Source organism: Leptodactylus fuscus, chromosome 3 (assembly GCF_031893055.1).
Source record: "Leptodactylus fuscus isolate aLepFus1 chromosome 3, aLepFus1.hap2, whole genome shotgun sequence".
NCBI lineage: Eukaryota > Metazoa > Chordata > Amphibia > Anura > Leptodactylidae > Leptodactylus > Leptodactylus fuscus.
Genome location: NC_134267.1, coordinates 66,883,509 through 66,905,273, shown reverse-complemented (window position 1 = coordinate 66,905,273; position 21,765 = coordinate 66,883,509). Strand labels below are relative to the sequence as shown.

The following is a 21,765-nucleotide window of genomic DNA, read 5'->3' as shown; positions in this document are numbered from 1 at the left end:
ACCGATGGAGGAAAAAGTGCAGGGGCAACATAACATTAGACTACACCAATATGCCATCTTGCACAACATATAAAACTTATATATTTTATTAACTTGTATAATAAACTATAGCGTGTGCTTGTTTATAATATCAAACCATATCAAAGTAAGAATCAAAAATTACCCCATGGAATTACCATATAAGCATACTTTGTTTATGTTCTTTGGATTTTATCCCTAAGTACTTTTTGCTATAATACTTTGGAATGTTGTGCAGTATGATGATTTATCATATATCATATCATAGACGCTGTGGAAGACCTCGCGGTTTGGACCTTAGCCTGCTTAAGTAATGAACAGTGGTGATAGATCACTTGGGTTTCCGTTATGTGATTAAATGACTTGCGATTGCATAGCACAGCTTTGAGCATACATTTGATCAGGCTCATAGGGAACAGTTAATCTTAGTATATGGAACTTGAAAATAACCATTAGGAATTATACATTGCATTCTTTGGGTTTATATTTATTTTTTTGATGAACAGGAAGCGAGATCAGCCAAGATCCTAGTAATCCAAATTAAGTTGAGTTAGAAATTTAGTTAAAGTTTAACTGAAGTTTTGTTCACTGTTTTACATTACTTCAAAGTAATATTTTTATTGGTTGAGGGAAATGTAAAAAAAAAGCTATTTTTCCACACGTCAAAAAAATTATTATTACAACCACAACAAAAGATAATTATAGAATTATAAGTCATCTAGGAAACCTTTGGTAAGGTTCTATGCTGGTTTGAAGAAAAGCCTACTGTCCCAAAGGATGAATTCCCAACAAGGCAATGGTGATACAATTTGGGAGTGGGCTACATTAACTATTTTTATGTTGGCAACCCAGGTTAAAGACAAGATAAAGTTTAAAGAACATTCATGTCAACATTCTATGTATGTATGTCAGCAGCATCATGTTACATTAAAATGTAGGGCACATCTCAGAATAGATTTCTTAAAGGGTTTTTTTCTAGGTTACAGATATTGATCACTTATCTATTAGCATAGTTTACCAATGCCATATTAGATGGGGTCCAACACCAGGCACCCCAAACTATTTGTTACTAAAACCCTATGGATTGGTCATCAACATATCTTAACCTGGAAAAGTTCTTTAACCCCTTCCCGCCGATGGCATTTTTTGATTTTCGTTTTTCGTTTTTGACTCCCTTCCTTCTAAACCCCATAACTTTTTTATTTCTCCGCTCCCAGAGTCATATGAGGTCTTAATTTTTGCGGGACAATTTTTTCTTCATGATGCCACCATTAATTATTCTATATAATGTACTGGGAAGCAGGAAAAAAATTCAGAATGGGGTGGATTTGAATAAAAAATGCATTTCTGCGACTTTCTTACGGGCTTTGGTTTTACGGCGTTCACTGTGCAGCCAAAATGACCTGTCCCCTGTATTCTGTGTTTCGGTACGGTTCCAGGGATACCAAATTTATATGGTTTTATTTACATTTTGCCCCCTAAAAAAAATTCCAAAACGATGTTAAAATTTTTTTTTTCTAAAAGTCGCCATATTCCGACGGCCGTAACTTTTTTATACATAGGTGTACGGGGATGCATAGGGCGTCTTTTTTTGCGGGGCTGGGTGTACTTTTTAGTTCTACCATTTTCGGGAAATGTTATTGCTTTGATCACTTTTTATTCAAATTTTTATCAGAATTAAAACAGTGAAAAAACGGCGGTTTGGCACTTTTGACTATTTTTCCTGCTACGGCGTTTACCGAACAGGAAAAATATTTGTATAGATTTGTAGAGCGGGCGATTTAGGACGCGGGGATACCTAACATGTATATGTTTCACAGTTTTTAACTACTTTTATATCTGTTCCAGGGAAAGGGGGGTGATTTGAACTTTTAATACTTTTTATATTTTTTTATATTTTTTTTTACTTTTTTTTTTTATTTTTTTTTTGCATTTATTAGACCCCCTAGGGGTGTTGAACCCCAGGGGGTCTGATCACTAATGCAATGCATTACAATGCTAATGCATTGCAATGCATTGCAAAAAAGCATCATCTCTTTTGCAGGCTGCATACACCAGCCTGCAAAAGAGAGAATTTGCAGACCGGCTGGGAGCCTTTAACAAGGCTCCCGGCTGTCATGGCAACGGGGGGTCGGCCCTGGATCATGCTCCAGGAGCCGGCGATCCCTGCCAAAATGGCGGCACCCATGCGCCGCCGGGAAAATGGCGCCTCCGGCGCCTTTGACAGCAGCGCCGGAGGGGTTAATGCCTCCGATCGGTCCGGGGACCGATCGGAGGCATTAGAGCCGGTTGTCTACTGCTTAAAGCAGTAGACACCCGGTGGCTATGACGGCCGCCCGGCTCCCGGGCGGTCGCCATAGTTACAGACCCGACACGCGCCGTACTATTACGGCGCATGTCGGGAAGGGGTTAATCTATGACAGGTAGGAACAAGCTACTTCATCCTTAACTGGTGTCACCCTTGAAATACACATTCCTTGTTTAAAACAAAGCCACTGTAATCTTACAGATCGTAGATTATGGTGAAGGTGCGCATCTCTTTGTCATACTGTACAGGTATACATATCTCTTGCATTAATTGACAGTCAACCAGATTTTAGGTAGAAAACTTACAGAAATCTCTACTCTAGTAGAGATTGCAGGCTCTCTAAACATGGTTATACTCTTACCTGTTATCATATTTTCATACCATACCTTATGGGGCCTTAAAGAGGTTGTCTAGAAACATCTTTTCCATTACATCCACCATGACGGCTACACAAGGAGGTTGACCTCTGACCCGCTGTAGGGACAGGAACTGAGAGACTCTGTTAAATACACCACTCCCACCACCATTCACCAGTGTTTCCTGTCCCTACACAGGGTCGGAATGAGAGGCTCTCCTCCATCTGGGGGAATAGGTAAGTATTACCACCGTCCGGCCCTCGGTCGTAGTCAAAGGCGCCTGCCTCCCTGGGCCATTAAGGACACGGGGGTATCGCTCCGGCCTGCCCCCGGGTGGAAAACTCCCCCCTTCCAGCGGTCTGTTATGGCTAATGCAGGGGGTAGAGTGGATGCCGGCTTCGGCCAGCACACAGGGGAGGAACGGCCAACCTAGGCGTACTGGCGTTCCAGGATGTGACATAGCCAGGCACAGTGGCGTGCGTCCCAGCTTCCGCTGAGGCGGCAGGATCAAGGAATTTCTGGCTACACAAGGGATGAATGCCGGGCGGTGAGTGAACTAGGTGGCATTCCTGCAAGGTATGTGATGTATCACTGTATGTTCCAGCATGTTGCTCTCTGAGGCACAGCTGTTGATCACAGATCCCCTGGCTGTTCCAGCTCCCTTGGTGTTGTGAGTACGTGGAACAGCGGCTCTGTACCTGAGAATTTATTTATTTATTTTCCCTTTTTATGGGGCAGAGTGTAATTTGTGCTTCCAGTCTCCAATTGTGATCGGAGACGGAAGGTTCCCATAGGAGCAAGGGTGTATTAAAAACTCCAGAGAATGACCACTTTGAGGGAAGGAGTTGGCATTCCTGTTCTAGAAGCCCTATGCTCAGGAAGTACGGCGAAGGCCCTTAAGGGGGTAAGCCGACTTGGGAGGACTTAGGCCTTTCAGTATAAAGAAGTCCAGTCCTCCAGTTCTAGCCTTGTGCCCTGTCTAGATGACAGAAGGAAAAGTAAGTTTATTTCTCTTAAAAAGCTTAGCCAGGGAAAGCATAGGGGGTAAAGTTCTATTGAGGCAAATTCCCAGGATGGCTAGTGTATAACAGAGTAAACCTTGGTTATCCTGCTGGGGGAAAACACCCAAGGTGAAAGGCTTATCTCAGGTGAAGCCTTGCTAGCTGGGATTCTGACAAAACGGTTTGCACAGGTGCAACATTGTCTGGCGTGGCCTCAGTTAAAATTTGGTCTGGTCTGATCACCACCTGCCACATCCTAAAAGGGCGCGGTGAGTAAGGTCAGGGCTGAGGCCTGATCAAAACCGGCTATTCTGCTGTGTTAAAGACAGAGTGGTACATATGGATGTAGGCAATGGATTCATTATGTCAGTGCTGGATGATATATACTAAGTGATATATAGCAGGCATAACACCATTGTTAATGGTAGATACTGATGATACCTTTGCCTTATGATATATATGGATAATGCCAATGCTCATTGATGCATGGGTGTGCACTGATATATGTATGTGTATATATATGTATGTGTGTGTATATAGATATGGCAGGCATAGCTCTTTGCGGTGTGGGTTAATCCCATTGTGGAGTCATATGTACTGATAGCATGCATAACACCATTGCTGGTTGATATATGTGGTTCCTTTTGGAACAATATGTGCTGAAGGTGGTAGGCCAGGGTGTGCCATTTTGGAATGAGTTCTTACAGAGTCCCGGGACTGTGCTTGTTATATGCTCTTTGACATGTGAACAAAGGCAAAAATTAACTGGATGAATACAAGCTATTTACTAACCTGTATGGCCGCATGGCTAAAAGGTATTTACTAACCTGTATGGCCGCATGGCTAAAAGGTATTTATTAACCTGTATGGCCGCATGGCTAAAAGGTATTTACTAACCTGTATGGCCGCATGGCTAAAAGGCATTTACTAACCTGTATGGCCGCATGGCTAAAAGGCATTTACTAACCTGTATGGCCGCATGGCTAAAAGGCATTTACTAACCTGTATGGCCGCATGGCTAAAAGGCATTTACTAACCTGTATGGCCGCATGGCTAAAAGGCATTTACTAACCTGTATGGCCGCACGGCTAAAAGGCATTTACTAACCTGTATGGCCGCACGGCTAAAAGGCATTTACTAACCTGTATGGCCGCACGGCTAAAAGGCATTTACTAACCTGTATGGCCGCACGGCTAAAAGGTATTTACTAACCTGTATGGCCGCACGGCTAAAAGGTATTTACTAACCTGTATGGCCGCACGGCTAAAAGGTATTTACTAACCTGTATGGCCGCACGGCTAAAAGGTATTTACTAACCTGTATGGCCGCACGGCTAAAAGGTATTTACTAACCTGTATGGCCGCACGGCTAAAAGGTATTTACTAACCTGTATGGCCGGAGGGCTAAAAGGTATTTACTAACCTGTATGGCCGGCGGGCTAAAAGGTATTTACTAACCTGTATGGCCGGCGGGCTAAAAGGTATTTACTAACCGGTATAGCTGCATACTAACTGGTATATAATGATGAATATGTAGATATATAGATACGTGCGCATGGCACATATGGCATACATAACACCATTGTGGAATGGTATATAATGTGGGCTACAGATAGGTGTGTATATATATAGCATGCATGACACCATTGTTGAATGGTATATAACGGATGCAATACACCAGTATTGAATGCTGTATATACGAAAAGATATAGCATGCTCAATACCATTTTTGAACGGTATATGATGATATGGCATGCATAACACCATTACTGAATGATATATAATCTGTATATATATATGTAGAGATATATGCATATATGTGTATGTAGCTTGCATAACACCATTGTTGAATGGTGTATAATGGTTGCATTACACCAGTATGGAATGGTATATATGCATAGAGGTATAACATGCTTAACACCACTGCGGAGTGGTATATAATGATATAGCATACATAATGCCATTATTGAAGGGTATATTATGTGGTATATAGATAGGTGTAGCTAACATGCATAAACACCATTGGCGAATGGTATAAGGGATACAGTACATCAGTACTGAACAATATATACAGATAGAGATATAGCATGCTTAACACCATCATTGAATAGTATATGGTATGGAGATATATGCGGTGGTGTGTATATATATACTTATGTATATGGCACGCATAACACCATTGTGGAATGGTACACATTGATCGGTGTATATAGGACTGACGCCATTGTCGAACGTATATGCCTATTGCGCAAGGACATAATATTCATTACAGGTTCCTGCTTATATCAGGGCAGATCTCTATTGATTGGAGAATAAAACCCCTTTCTGACAACAGTGCAAATGGCTACAGTCTTCTGCGGTTTATAATAGATCCGGCTGTTCTGATAATAGTGTATGTAGGTTACACTTTATGCCTGTTCGGATGAAGGGGTATGTTCGTAGATTTTGGGGCAGGTCCGGATAATGGCCTATATACATTCTACCTGTTCTGCAGCAGGGTCAGTGTCCAGATCTTTTCTACGGAGAGAAGGTTCTCATTCTATCCTTCTTGGATTCTGAGCAAATGATTATATCTATGGATCCTTATCCTATCAGTCTCAAAAAGAAATTCCACTCCTGAGGACAGGGATGAAGGATTCAATGCCATTAGGTAAAGCCATGAACATTGAAGAGGATTCTTTAAGGCCGGTGCCAAAATTTTATGCCGGAGGCAGGGGCAGAGTTCCTCAGAGAACTACCTCCTTTTGCTCAAATCCCTCTTCTTCAAAAGAGAGGGAGTAGCAGGCCATGGACGTCAGAAGGGCAGTGGTCGCCTACCTGTAAACTACCTCCTCCTGGAGAAAGGATGTAAATTTATTAAATTAAATTTGTGGGTACCAAAATAAAGGTCATAAGGCTTCCAAAACCACCATTGCCGGGGGATTAATGTGCCAATCCTGCAGGCTTTCCTGTTAAGGAATCTACCAGAGCCAGGGAACATCAAAGCTCATTCAACTGGGGCAGCTTCTTCTTCTTGGGATGAGAGACGGGAGGCTTCCCTGGAGCAGATGTGCAGGGCTCCCACTTGGGCTAGTTCGCGGACCTTTGCTAAACACTACAGGTTGGGTTCGGTAAGTGATTTAGCCTTTGGACGTAAGGTCCTTTCGGCGGTAATCCCACCCTAGAAGTTGTAATCTGGTATATCTCCTTGTGTAGCCGTCATGGTGGATGTAATGGAAAACCGGAGTTAGAACTTACCGGTAACTCTATTTCCATGTAATCCACCATGACGGCGTCTAATTACCCTCCCTAGTTAATATCTTTATGTAAGACAACATACTGTAGTTTATATTTCGCACCTTTCCTTTGTAATTTGGTAAACACTGGTGAATGGTGGTGGGAGTGGTGTATTTAACAGAGTCTCTCAGTTCCTGTCCCTACAGCGGGTCAGAGGTCAACCTCCTTGTGTAGCCGTCATGGTGGATTACATGGAAATAGAGTTACCGGTAAGTTCTAACTCCGGTTTTTTATTTTATATATGATGGGGAGGTGAAAAAAATCATTCTAGCCTGGTCACGGTGCTTCAATGTCCTCCCTTGCCAGTCCAGTCCCGCTGCTCTGGCATCTTCTCAAAAGTGAGACTGCTCACTGGCTGTGACCTCATAGATCCAATTTGCTGAAGCTGCTGGTTGGCCTCAGCATTCACGTGAGTGCTGAGCCCAATCAGCGGCCTCAGCAGGCCTCAGAAAGAGATCCATGATGTCACAGGTAGTGACATCTCATGCCCTTGGCCTCATGTGTGGCAGCAGTATATCAACCAGGGACAGAAATAGACTTGACAGGCTGATTAGAAGGGCCAGCACTGTCCTGGGGAGCCCCTGGACCAAGTACAGGTGGTGGGTGACAGAAGGATACTGTCTGTGGTGACCTCCATGTGGGAGAACAAATCCCACCCCATGTATGGGACCCTGATGGGACTTGGGAGCACTGTAAGTGACCGTCTGCTTCACTCCCATGACGATGACCATAAGGTCTTCTGCTTTCACTTCCGTTTTTCCTTAGCTGCTATGGACTCCTAGTACATCTTCTCTTCTCAGCATATGCGTGCCTACGTCTGTAATATATTACTGTGTATTATCCTGTACCTGTATTGCTATGCTGCTATAACATGCTGAAATTTCCCCAATGTGGGACTATCAAAGGATTATCTTATCTTATCTTATCAATGACCGTAAGTAACGCAGACTATCGTCGCATGATCTAAACCACTCAGTGATAGCAAACAGCTGCCACTGCCTGGTTTAGAGGTTACTGTTGGGGGTAATTTTGAGCGATTAGTTAGAGATAAATCCTAAAATATTCAATTTAACTGAAATGTGGAACTTTTGGTCAATTTTTTTTTTGTTCAAGTTATGTAACTTTTATAGTGTAGTGTACTTTGAACAGCAATAAACCTTAGTTTGGCTGTAATTGGTTCTTTCTTATCTACTTCTTGATCAAGACAATAGAATATTTCTTATAAATTCCAATTTACTTGTCCGGATTGTGTATCTGAGACGACATTTATATCGACATTTATAAGGCAATTAAAGATATTTTGGCAGAACAAGTTTATGAGAATGTATTATTTGTTCTTTTGTGTGGTGCATGTAAATTCCACTCATGTATGTGATTTATTAGAGAAGGCAAAGGTTTGAGTGACACTTTTTCCCCGCATAAAATGTTTATTCTGTCCTAACATTTTGAGATTAAAGCAATCCTTCAATCAGAAGATCAAAAAGTAGGTCAGCACCTACAGTGGCGGGTTACCTGCCATTTATTATATTCTAATCTTATTTGGCTACTTTTTAGTCCCACTTCACTAGGGCATAGTAAACTACAATGCCTAGTCTATACTCCTCTTCTGTCTAATCATTTGTTCAGGCTGCGAATGATTGATATGTTCTAATATATGTAGACAGTACATCTGCAAGGAAATGCCAACTCATAGCTGATATGGATTTCCAGCCTCATTTAGGACGGATTTCCGCATAGGGCGGCATAAAAAAGAAAAAAACAATTTGCACAAAAAATGCACTTTTTATGCATTGTAAGCCAGAAAACTAGCATAACAAGCATGACTACAGGAGGAATCTGCTTTATAATGTTTCTATCACTCAGAAGCAGCCTTATGTTCATGTAGGACATATATACAGATTACTGAACAATGACTGCTTTGGCTGTGATAGAAAGCTTCTCCTATATCTGTGGTGGCAAATCTTTGGCACATTTGTGACAGATGGGGTGCTCAGAACCCTTTCTGTGGGCAAACACACTGTCACCCTGGGACTTAGCTTGGAATGGTACATGGGCCGTGGCAGGTAGGAGATGGCTGGGGCCCCGCAGCACTATGATGGCAGTCATTGAAAACTTGGTTCCCCAATCACTATACATAATGTTAATGGAAATGGGCCCAGTGTTATGTGTGATATATATATATATATATATATATATATATATATATATATATACCGACAGGCCCCTTTCCAATAGTAACCTGCCCAGGGAAGGTGATTAACCAGCAAAAAACACTTATACTCACCTCTCCTAGGCTTATGATGGTGCCCAGCATCTTCTTTGGGGTTCTGAGGTCACATGCCCCTGAGGTCACTACTGGGATCTGTGAATAGCCCTCAGCAGTCATATGGGACTCGCCTTCTTAATGACGTCAACACGCCCAGTGTGACCATTGAGGCCCAATTACAGGCCCCAGTGGTGACCTATGGGGCCCATTGCCTCAGTCACAGGAAGAAAAGCAGCGGACAGGATGCAGGAGAGGGCCAGAGCGAGGATGCCCAGTAGAGGTAAGGCAAGGTGAGTATAAGTGTTTATTTTTACTCACTTTCCCTGAGCTTTCACTTATTATATTCTGGGTCTGGGGAAAGCACACTGGAGAAAAGAATGTATGATTTTTTTTGTCCTCCACTCCTATCAATAGGGAATGATCTAATATAGCTTGACATTGTCAAGGTGGGGTAAGGTGGGTAGATCAAAACAATTTAAATATTTGTACCAAAAATTATACATAGTAAATTCTTGCAGACAGAATCATCATATTAGCACATTAACAATACCACTTACGGTAATCATAGTATCAAAATAATGCAGTTCGTGCAATTTAGTTACTGCTGCTCCATATAATTATTTTTCCATGTTCAAGGGACTGCCAAACGATATCCAACTAGAATTTATGGTTCATCGCTCATTACTTCTAAATGACACAGTCCAAAAATATATAGATAAGTGATAGGTATTGATAATTTCATAATGAATAAGTTACAAAGTTGCAATTCACAAAGAGGTCAGTGGTAACTTCAACTGGGGAACCTGTATACAAAAGAAGAGAGCTGCCAGCACTGGAAACAATCTTGGAATCATATGAAAAATGAGAATCTCCTCTTTTTAAGACACCAGAAAAAAGTTTCTGCATTTTATAATGCCTGAGATATAACTGTTTGAAGTGACCTCCAAGCCTTATTTTCTGAGTTCTACGCACACAAATTTATACGCTGTACACAGAGAGAAGCAAAATTTGTTCATCAAGTATATTGCAAAATTTATTAGTGACACAAATACTGTCAGAAAATGATAAGTTTAATTATATTGCCATGTTCTGTCTAGAAGAAAAGAGGTTTCACTGGCAATCCTTTCACATAAGCCATAATTTACCGTCTCTTTCTAACTGTACTCTCATGAACTTAAGTATTTAACATGCAGGGTTAGGCCTGTAGCGTCTTAGATGTAGCCTTTGCTTTTTTTTGCAGTTTTTCTGAGCATTGGTGTAAGTTTACAGGGACAGCCACATCTGGGAAGCTTGTCAGCTGTCGAATGTTTTCCCCTTGTGAATAATTTTTCTCAATGTAGAGTAATGGAGTTCAAGTTGTTTGGGAATGTCCTCAGAACACTTCCCAGATTGATGGGCAGCCTCAGTTGCTTCTTTAATTCTTCACACACTGCTTCTGCGTGTTGGCCCTGTTTATGTGAAATAAATAATGACCCATAATTTATTGTCTGTCTTGTTGTTGTCCATCTACAAGTTGTCTTTACCTAATTTGAAGGTCTTCTAGGACTAGATTTTTTAAAAAATTTCATGATACTTAACACCAGAGAATTAGAAGAGGGTGCACTTACTTTTTTGATGACTTTTTTTTGGCTGGACAATACACTGTCTACCAATAAGTATTTGGACACCTTCTAAAGTTCTGCGGAGGTGGATTTATGGTCTGGGGGTGTTTCTCCTGGTATGGACTGGGACCCTCAGTCCCTGTGCATGGTAAACTCAACACCACCACACTGCATAACGGACTACATTAATTTCTGTGTAGACAGCACAGTATCAACTAGAAAGGTGAGGTGTTTCTCCAATAACAAACCATGGATCAACTCTGAGATTAAAGCTCTTCTCAAGTAGAAAAAAAGAATCTATAGGTCTGGGGACAAAAATGCCCTGGGGGCGGTGCAAAAACAGTTGAGACAACTGATCAGAGAGGGGAAAGCCAACTACAGGCGGAAGATGGAACTACAGATGGGGGAAGGTAGGGTCTCGAAGGTGTGGGATAGCCTTAAGGTAATATCCGGACATAAACAAAAGGTGGAGATCCAATGGACATGCATTGAGATAGTCAGGACTTATAAGTATCTGGGTGTGCTTCTCAATAATAAACTAGACTGGGCTGATCACCTGGAGGCGCTGCACAGAAAGGGCCACAGCAGGCTCTACCTGCTCAGGAGGCTGAGGACCTTCGGAGCCCAGGGGCCACTTCTTAGGGCCTTTTTAAACTCTGTGGTTGCTTCAGCCATCTTTTTCAGTGTGGCCTGCTGGGGGAGCAGTATATCAACCAGGGACAGAAATAGACTTGACAGGCTGATTAGAAGGGCCAGCACTGTCCTGGGGAGCCCCTGGACCAAGTACAGGTGGTGGGTGACAGAAGGATACTGTCCGTGGTGACCTCCATGTGGGAGAACAAATCCCACGCCATGTATAGGACCTTGATGGCACTTGGCAGCACTGTAAGTGACCGTCTGCTTCACCCCAAGTGTGAGAAGGAGCGCTATCGCAAGTCCTTCCTTCCAACCGCGATCAGGCTGTATAATCTACATCAGGCCAAGCGAAGATCACCCCGCACAGAAAACTGAATGAGTATGATTATGAAGTCTTACTTCTTTCTTTCTTCTCTTCCTAAGCTGCTATGGACTCCTAGTATATCTACTCTTCTCAGCATATGTGTGTCTACTTCTGTAATATATTACTGTGTATTATCCTGTATCTGTATTACTGTGCTGCTGGAGCATACTAAATTTCCCCACTGTGGGACTATTAAAGGATTATCTTATTGCACTATTTTAGATAAGTGTGCTTCCTATATTATGGCGGTTCTATGGGACCAATGTTACATCTAGGATGACAACACCATCTGTCATGTAGCGAGGTCTACTATGGGTTGGTACAGTGACAATCTGGTTAACCGACTGGACTGGCCTGCCCAAAGCCCATACTTAAACCCTATCGAGCACCTCTGGGACGAGTTGGATCACCGAACTAAGGGGTGCAGCAGCCAACCAAAATCTGTAAAAGAACTTACCTGTGTTCTCCAAGCCGAATGGAATAAAATACCACTAGCTGCCATACAAGGTCTTGTGAAAAGCATGCTCCAGAGGGTTGAGGCTGTAATTGCCGCTCGTGCCTCTCAGACCACAGGTGTACAAATACTTATTGGTAGACAGTGTACTCTTGTTTTTCTAATCTGTTAGTATATTTGAATACTTGCCCAAAATGTATTTTGTATATATGGAATTAATGATCTATATGTTGTCAAAGTATGATTACCTATGTAAATCATAGGTTTTCTAACACTTAAATATGAGCTTTATTTTTCTATAAAGAAATGTATTTTTCTTTTAAGGAGAACAGTTTCTACACATGGTACAGTTATTAGGTCCAAACGAAACGTAAACAAGATATTTCAAGAATGGAAACTTAATGCCTTAGTCCCATCTCTTGAGGAAAGGTGCCTATCTGTACATACCTACTTCAGTAGCTAAATGGAAATACTGAAAACATATGGCTTTGATAGTGCTTTCCCAGGATTTACAGTAGTAACGTGACCGATTATGTGACCCAAATGTGGTTGGTGTATTTACTGGAAAGATTGGCCTGATAAATGGTACTTGATTCATTTCCAATGTTAATATCTTTCCTAATCATTAGACAAGTATGTGTTGGCATTTATGGGACATTCTTACTATATGCTAATTGTGTTTTTTTTTTTTTTTTTTTTTTTTAATAGCCAACAGCTGAGCTTTAATTGCATTATGCATGGAAAGAAATCTGCTTTTTTTCCTATTGAAGCAGGATACTGTAAAGATAATTCATCCTCAAGTCATGAAACAACACTAGCCTTCTTCCTAGGTTTGCATTGTACACGTCTACTGCATACATTGGCACAATTCCAAGGACTCACAACAAAGGCTCACTGTCCAGCGCCTTGGTATTTTATTACATTTTAGCAAGCATACATTACAGATGTTCTCACCCAGTTACACACTGTATTACAGTAGATCTGTCATCCCTGCATAAAACTCAATAGCTTTTCTTGAAGATAATATTATCTGAAGCAGAAAACATTTACTTTCTTTTCCAAGAATTTCTTTCTGTCTTTTTACTTGGCTAATGAAATGTCTGTTGAATCTTTGTTTTTCAAAGATAGGTGATCCAAAAATCATAACCAAGCAAACAAACAAAAACTCCAAAAACAGCCAAGGAGGAACACCGGGGCCTCCTGCATACTGGGGAATACGGTCTGGAAAATCTATACATCAACCCAATTTGACAGCCCAAACTTAGTCAGGGGACCAAACATTGTAGTGACCAATGATGCTTGGAGTACTTGCCTCCCCACTGCTCTGCTGTCATGTATAGATATTCTGTGTTGTATTCACCCATGTGCAGAAAGCCTGTTGCTTTTCCATGGCCATGATTACCATGATACCAAAATACTATGATTTTGCTGTGATTTTATGATAATTGTGAAAAAAAAAATTGTGTGTGCACCATGCGTATGTGAAAGTCACATTATATATTAATGTTCTTGTTTTTAAACTTGCTTCAGTGACAATCAGTAAAAGAAAAACAAGAAGAAAACACAAACATCAAGATCAAGAATAGAAAGAAATATGCTGTGTAATGTGATACAGGCTACCGTTCTCTAACATTTACATGCACACGGGTTATACTGCAGGCAGACAGACAAAGGGAGTAAAGCTACCTATATAATGTAGGTAATACAGACCTTAGGCCGGTATGCTTCCGACTGGCCATTAAGGGCATGGACAGTGAACGGGGATCACGCTGATTTCACCCGTGTGACGCCCATGCACTGGCCCTGCTTCAGTGGCCCCTTTCATTAAATGAATAGAAGCCATGGAAGCAGGGCCACAAAATAGGACAGGAATAGGACCTGTTCTATATTTTGCGACCTGGACTATCGGCCCGCACACATCACCATGTAGTTAACCCACCATGAGTAAAAAAAACAAACATTTTTTTTGCACGGATACAAAGTTTGACATGCAGGACATGTGCCTGTGCAAAAGAAACCATTTTCAGGCGGAGAGGCTGCATACAAACACGTGCGGTTTGGTTTAAAAACCCATTCAAATGAATGGGTTTTAAAACTGACCGCCGGGAAGCCGTCCCTATGAAGTTTCTCCGTGGATTAGGACTGAAGCCCCTGGGCGGACAACGGCGCTAGTGTGAACGCCGCAATAGATATAACTGTGTTACAAAATGGCCGGCTATAAAAATATTTATCTCATTCGGTGAACCCCTTCATTGGTCAAAAATAAAAATGGTTGAATCGCCTTTTTTTTCCGCTGTTTCGCCTTCCAATAATTTTTTAAATAAAAAGTTATTAAACCATTATACATTCCCCTAAACAGTATCAATGAAAACTACATAATGTCCCACATTAAAAGACAACTAACACAAATTGTACATAAAAATATAAAAAGTTACTGGTGTCACGATATGGTGATGCAAATATGTTTTTAGTCAACATTTTGCTACATATTAATTTATAACAATAACTATATAAATGTGATGTTTTTGTGATCATACTGACCTACAGAATATAGGTAACGTTATTTTTTTTACTACACAGTGAATACGTTAAAAAATGGAACCTGTAAGAAAAAGGAGCAGTTGCTTTTTTTTCCTGTTAGGCCATTCAGAATTTTTTTCCAGTTTCTAATATTACTCATAATATTAAATTAATTAAAGCAATTTGAAGTACAACTTGTCCTGCAAAATAAGCCCTCGTATGACTTTGTATTGGAAGAATAGGAAAGTCATGGCTTTTGGAGAGAAGAAAAAACAAATGAAAAAACGCATCATCCTTAAGGAGTTAAAGATGTTTTCCAGGAATAAGATACTGATGATCTATCAATAGATCAACTGGTGGAGGTCTGACACCTGACATGACAGTGTCCAGACTAGCATTGGAGAATCTTCTGCACTACCAAATTCAATATTGTACATTATACCATTCTTGTGTTTGTTATTGCAATGCAGTCACATTTCCTTGAGTGGAACTGAGCAGCAAACATAACATGGCCTATGAAGTGGGATCTATGCTCATTGGTGCACTCCTGGTGCTTCAATGTGCTGATCTATGGGGGTTCTGTGTGTCAAACCCCAAACTCTAATACTGATGACTTCTCCTAAGTATATGTCTTCAGTATTTTAGTCCTGGAAAACCACATTAACTGGTTCTAAATATGACCATTTTGACTTTCTGTCCAAAGGACGCTGAAAAGTATGATCATATAGATCTCTGATCTCCTCTTTAGTCCAGCTTCTCTGTAAACTCACTAGGATTGAGCGATGGGGATCAGAAAAGATCGGATCCCAATCAGTGATCGAGTAAATTTCACGATCGCGATCGGGTTCTGATCCTGCCTTAAAAAAGATCGGGAACGGAATTCTGGTCCTGATCGCTCAACTTACCTGCACAGTTCTGTGTGTAGGTAAGCGGACAGCAGGGAGGACTAAGTAGCCGGCGGATTTTTTAATCACTACACAGCGTAGAGTCCAAAAATGGAAACGTTCAATTTTTGGACTCCACGCTGTGTAGTCAATAGGATTGTTTTTAAAATCCGATTTTCAATCATTAAAAAATCCCATTGACTTGCATTAGGATTGGAAATGGGATCAGGTTCGGATGGAAAATGATCAGAAATCGGATTTTAAAAACAATCCTGAAATCTTAGGATCGGCTCAACCCTAAGACTCACCTTTTTCAAGGGGTTCCAATATTTGGGCAAGAATAGTATAGCATTGCAGACCTGATACATGTGTTTGATCCAGAGAAGGTGAACTCCAGGAAACAAACTTTTCCAGACAGGATAACAAATCTTTGTGACTCGAGAGATTTCAGATAATTTACCAGAAACTTTTTAGTATTCTCCAGCTTTATTAAGTTGGACTCATCTGCAAGGAGTTTGTATGTTCTTCCCGTGTTTGCTTGGATTTCCTTTGGGTACTCTGGTTTCCTCCCACAATAACATACTGATAGAGAATTTAGATAGTGAGCCCTACTTGGGAGATTGTTGACAATGTCTGTAAAGCGCTGAGGAATATGATGGCGCTATATAAGTGAGGAAAATACATACCGTAAATAAGTCATTAGATAAGCATCATCATTTCTTCCGTGTAAGTAAGTATATTTTTAAGGCAATCAATCCCTTGTTTTTACATGTATTCCCAGTATATTTAGACAATTCATCTGTCCTTTATGGTCAACAGTAATGTTTTAAATAAGCAGTAAATAAAGCTGTTAACACATATCTAACAGATTTCTGTAGATTATATCTGGTTTTTACCTTAGTTTGATAGCAGTGCTCTTTTCAGTCACTTGGTGGCAGTGTGGGCAGTATACAGTAATCTTGTAAGAATGTGAAATAGGCATTTAATAGTGTTTTTTTCCCCAAAAAAATAGATTAGGGGGTAATCGTGTGTATTAAAACATTGTTACATTTCTGAAATCTGATGTGTATAGTTACTGAAAACGAAGAAATGTGTTTTACTGTAGAAAGCCATGATAAACTAAATCAAATCAAATCAAACAGACTTTATTGGCACGTCCGAATGGATATTTGGCATTGCCAAAGCTAGTAAAGTGTGTGTGTGTGGGGAGGTGGGGTGGGTGGTTTGGGGTATAACCGTCCGTGGGGTCTCATCTTCCTCATGTTTGTTGACAGCTGGACACGTACTGAGAAACGATCTCCACAGTGGCCTCTTCTTCTCCCAGTAGGATGTAGTTTTCTCGTCTGCAGATATGAAGTCTGGGATGTGGGCAGAGAGTCTTTGGTAGTAGATGGCCCTCACAGCTGAGTATTTGGTGCAATGTAGCAGGAAGTGGGTCTCGTCTTCTAGGGCCCCTGGTCACAGTGTTGGCACAGTCTATTCTCCCGTGGCTTGTACGTCTGCCTGTGTCGCCCCGTCTCCATCTCCAGGTTGTGGGTGCTCAGTCTGTACCGGCTCAGGGTCTGTCTGTGTTTGGGGTGGGGTATTCTCTCCAGGTAGGTGGCCATGGTGTAGTCTCTTTGCAATGACTGGTACACAATGAGTTTCTTGGAGTTATTTATTGTGCTTCTCCATTCCTCGATGTACCGCTCTTTGTCTCTCTCAATGAGTCCTTTTATTTGAGCCTTGTTCAGGGCAGATGGCTGATGCTTGGTTGGGGGATATCAGTTTTTCTCTGGGCTCTGTGGCTCAGCCAGGCTTGGTGGTGGTAAGAGCCAGGACTGCTGCCCTGTATGTGAGTCCAGAATGATAGCGCCCTCTTCTGCATGGTGAGCCATAGGGGGAGTCTGCCTAGTTCTGCAAGCCATGTTGGAGGTGCTGCGATGGACATGGAGCAAGTACTTGCAGAACTCCAGGTGGAAGTTCTCTGTTGGACTGGAATCCCACTTTGACTGGTCTGGGTAGGTGGCTGGGCCCCAAACATCACTGCCATAGAGAAGGATCGGGGAGATGACTGCGTCAAATATCTTCAGCCAGACCCTCACCAGTGGTTTGAGGTGGTACAGTTGTCTTCTGATGGCATAGAAGGTTCTGCAGGCTTTTGCTTTCAGAGTTTCTATTGCTGCTTTAAAGCTTCCTGATTGGCTGAGCTCCAGCCCCAGGTAGGTGTAGCTGTTGGTTTTCTCCAGTATGGAGCCATTCAGTGTGAATTGTGGGGTGGAGGCGTTATTGTGGCCTTTCTTCTGAAATACCATGACTTTGGTCTTCTTGTGGTTGATGGGTAGAGCCCATGTGGTGCTGAATTTTTCCAGCACTGACATGCTTTCTTGGAGGTCTTTCTCGGTGGGGGACAGGAGTAGGAGGTCATCGGCGTATAGCAGGAAATTCACCTCCCGATTGTTCAGGGTGAGGCCTGGGGTTGGTGAGGCCTCCAGGGCTGTAGCCAGTTCACTGATGTAGATGTTGAAGAGCGTTGGGCTCAGGCTACAGCCTTGTCTGACCCCTCTGGGTTGTTAGAAGTATGCTCTCCTTTTCCCATTCACCTTCACACTGCACTGGTTTCCGGTGTAGGAGCTCTTGATGACGTCATATGTTCTCCCTCCTATTCCACTCTCTAGGAGTTTCAGGAGCAGGCCTGGGTGCCATACTGAATCAAACGCCTTCTTAAAGTCCACAAAGCAGGTGAATATCTTGCCTCTTCTGGTGTTGTGGACGTGCGTCTTGATGAGGCTGTGCAGGGTGTAGATATGGTCCGTGGTGCGGTGGTTTGGCATGAACCCTGCTTGGCTCTTGCTGAGGACCCCGTGTTGTGTGAGGAAGGTGAGGATTCTGTTATTGATGATGCTGTTGAACAGTTTCCCCAGCGTGCTGCTGACGCAGATCCCTCTGTAGTTGTTGGGGTCATAATGGTCTCCATTCTTGTAGATGGGGGTTATGAGGCCTTTGTTCCAGTCTTGGGGGAAGTGTCCAGTGTTGAGGACAAGGGTGAATAACTTTGCCAGTGCCGCGTGTATTGCTGGAGGGCTGTATTTGACCATCTCTGGTAGGATGCCGTCAGGGCCACTGGCCTTTTTGCCTTTCAGCAGGGCAATTCGTTCCTGTATGTCTTTTATGGTGATTGGTCCAGAGGGTTCTGGAAGTCTTTGATGACTTTCTTCATGTCCCTCAGTTTGGTGATTATCTGTTGCTGTTCTGGGGTTAGTTCTTCTTCTGGGATGTTTTTGTAGAGACCTCTGAAGTAGTTGAGCCAGATATTGCCATTTTGGATGTGGAGAGAGTTTTTCTTGGGCTTTGTGCCCATGTGGTGCCAGGTCTCCCAGAATGAGCTGTCCTGGAGGGAGTCCTCTAGTTGCTCTATTTTGTGGGAGAGGTACCTCTGTTTCTTCTCTCTGAGGATGCCTTTGTATTGCTTGCATGGATTGTTGTAGGCTTCCCTCGTCTCGCTGTTGTTGGGGTCTCTGTGTTTCTGGTTGGAGACTGCCCTTAGAGAACGACGTAGAGCCTTGCAGTCGCTGTCAAACCATTTGTGAGACTGTTTGTTAGTCGGTCTCTTGGGCTTTGTCTGTTTCAGGCCTGCTAGTTCTGCTGTGGTGTACAGGATGTTATTGAAGTCCTTCACTGCTCGGGTGACCCCTTGTTGGTCTGGCTGGTAGGAACTCATATAGACTTCTCCATAGGTTTTTGTCTTGTATGGGGTATGGGCTGGGGGTCTCTGTTGAACACTATGTCTTTAAGTTCTTTGGCCAGGAGACTGACTCCCTGTTTGTTGAGGTGTTTGTCATCATATAGGTGATGCTTGTCTATGGAGGGGTGTTGTGCCAGGGTGATGCCTGATGTTGATACGATTTTGGATCCGATACCAGCTCTGAATTGATATCTCTGATGATTTCTTCAGAGATGTCTTTTCATGGGAGCAGAGATGACAGGATGATTTTACAGTCTGGGAACTGTTGTTGCGCTTTCTCTGCTTGCTGGGTCAGCTGTTCCACTATCTGTTGGTGCTGGTCCTGTGCCTCGAGGTTTTTTTGTCCCTGTGTGTATGATGACGTGGTTGGGTTTGGTGAAATACGGGTCGTTGATGGCGGCGTTTGCTTTTTCGATTGTTAAACAGTGGATTTTGGTAACTCTTTAATCTGAGCGACATCTGTATACATAATAAAGGGTAGAAATACTGGTTTCATCAAAATACTGTGTAATGTCTTTGTGCTTCATAATACTGGATAATTATGATGATGAATAGTAATAATGAAGAGTTTTTAGGTAGGGTAAAGATGTTGATGGTGAAAGTTATTGTTACACATTCTTCAGTAACACATGCAGTGGAAGGGATAACTGAGGTAACTGTAACAAAGTCCCCTGTATGAAACTGTTTATACTTCATAAGCCAGCACTGAGATAAATACATAAAACACCACTTCCTCTATTACAGAAACCGGCAAGAATGGAAATCCTATATCAAAAAAGAGGCTTGAATTCCAATGATGAAATATGATAACCTTGTGGCACGACCACAGTTAAATAAATCCACATAACACTGGCATTTTAATCTGCAGAACAATGACATTGAAAATCCTGATAATTATGGTATCCTATATCCAAATGATGTATTGTTTGTACTTTATATGCTTACTAAGCATATTTTATTTAATGTGGTATCTTATCGGTTTCTCAGATGCATGTTCTATACCATTGTTTTCTCCATAACAATTTTGATTAAAAAAAAAAACCTTGGTAGTTGCAAACATGATCTATGTATCTTTATTCTCTCTCAAACTTACACAATGCTAATGAAAGAGAGTTCTAAGAAAATCTAATCTTTTATTCTCCTTTCTTCTAGTTAACGACGTGTACTTTGGATGGAAAGTTACAGACGTATGTTCCTTGAAAGGAGTGATAGCTGGCAACAGCATGGCATGTTCATGAGGTCAAAAGGCCAATTCAACATCTGCATTATAATAGTACAAATGTAATTGTAACTATGAAACCAATCTTGACAACCGAAAACTAGACATTTGTGCAGCACGATTTGTCTGTACGAATTGTGTATTGTTTATATAGTTGTGTACATCAAAGATACAAGATTTTAAAACAGTCAAGACAGCTGAGATATGTTGTTCAGGCATTGTTTTGTATCTGATCTTGTATGTTACAATGTAAGGTCAGATTGACATATGCGTCAGGAGACTCTGCCACAGATTCCGCTGAAATCGGCAAAGAGAAAAGTCCTGCAATGAGGACTTTTCTCTCCATCGGTTTCAGTATAAAAACAGTGAAAAACCATCGGACCCAATTATAGTCTATGGCGTCCACCAGTGTCCGTGGGTAACCGCTGTGTTAATGGATATGGGCTTTCCATTGTTCGGGTTCCCTGTCAGAATGAAAGAGAGCCTGGCGCAAGTGTGAACCTATGCTAAGTGAAGAACAACAGAGGACATTTTACAGATGTAGCAGTGTTTATCTTGACTTTCTGTTGGGTGATATCTTATCTCAAGAGTTAAACTTTGCTACATCTCTACATTAACCATAACTGCAAGCTAACGGTATTGTAATAAATTTGTACAGCATTGTAGTAGTTCAGTAGTTAGCCATGTTGAACCTCCATTTGATCTGCAGAAAGGAATATATGATAATAAAATTGTTTATTTTACCTTCAGGGAGGAAAGTTTTTTCTAACCGTCTGCTAATGTTCAGAAATGTCCCAAGATCATCTTTCTGTATTATTTTAATAATCTCTGCAACCTTGTATATTTTGTTACGAATAAATATGTTACCATTCCTGGGTATAGACATATATAATTCATCTGTGCAAAATATTAACATATTTTACTAGCTATCACTTTAGAACAGCATCTTCCTATACTCACTTGTAAAATGGAATACAAGCTTGAAATGTTTAGAATATTCAACATTCCAGGTAATAACTGAAAATAATTTACTTTTTTTGGTCTTTTGAAATGCAACTTTCTTCACTGCCAAGTTATCATTTTTGAAGATCACTTAGGTGTCGAAAAATATTCCAGAAATGTATGCAATGGGATAAAAT

The 21,765-nt window shown here is 41.6% G+C and overlaps 1 protein-coding gene across 1 annotated transcript in view; it reads left to right on the top strand.

Moving 5' to 3' along the window:
- WDR27 (WD repeat domain 27) overlaps positions 1 to 20,696 on the top strand; it is a 225,337-nt gene extending 204,641 nt beyond the window's left edge. The window contains exon 24 of the mRNA XM_075267691.1: positions 20,560 to 20,696. Coding sequence (XP_075123792.1) covers positions 20,560 to 20,607 — 48 coding nt within the window. The 3' untranslated portion in view covers positions 20,608 to 20,696. The remainder of the gene's footprint in view (positions 1 to 20,559) is intronic.
- Positions 20,697 to 21,765: the final 1,069 nt, after the last annotated feature.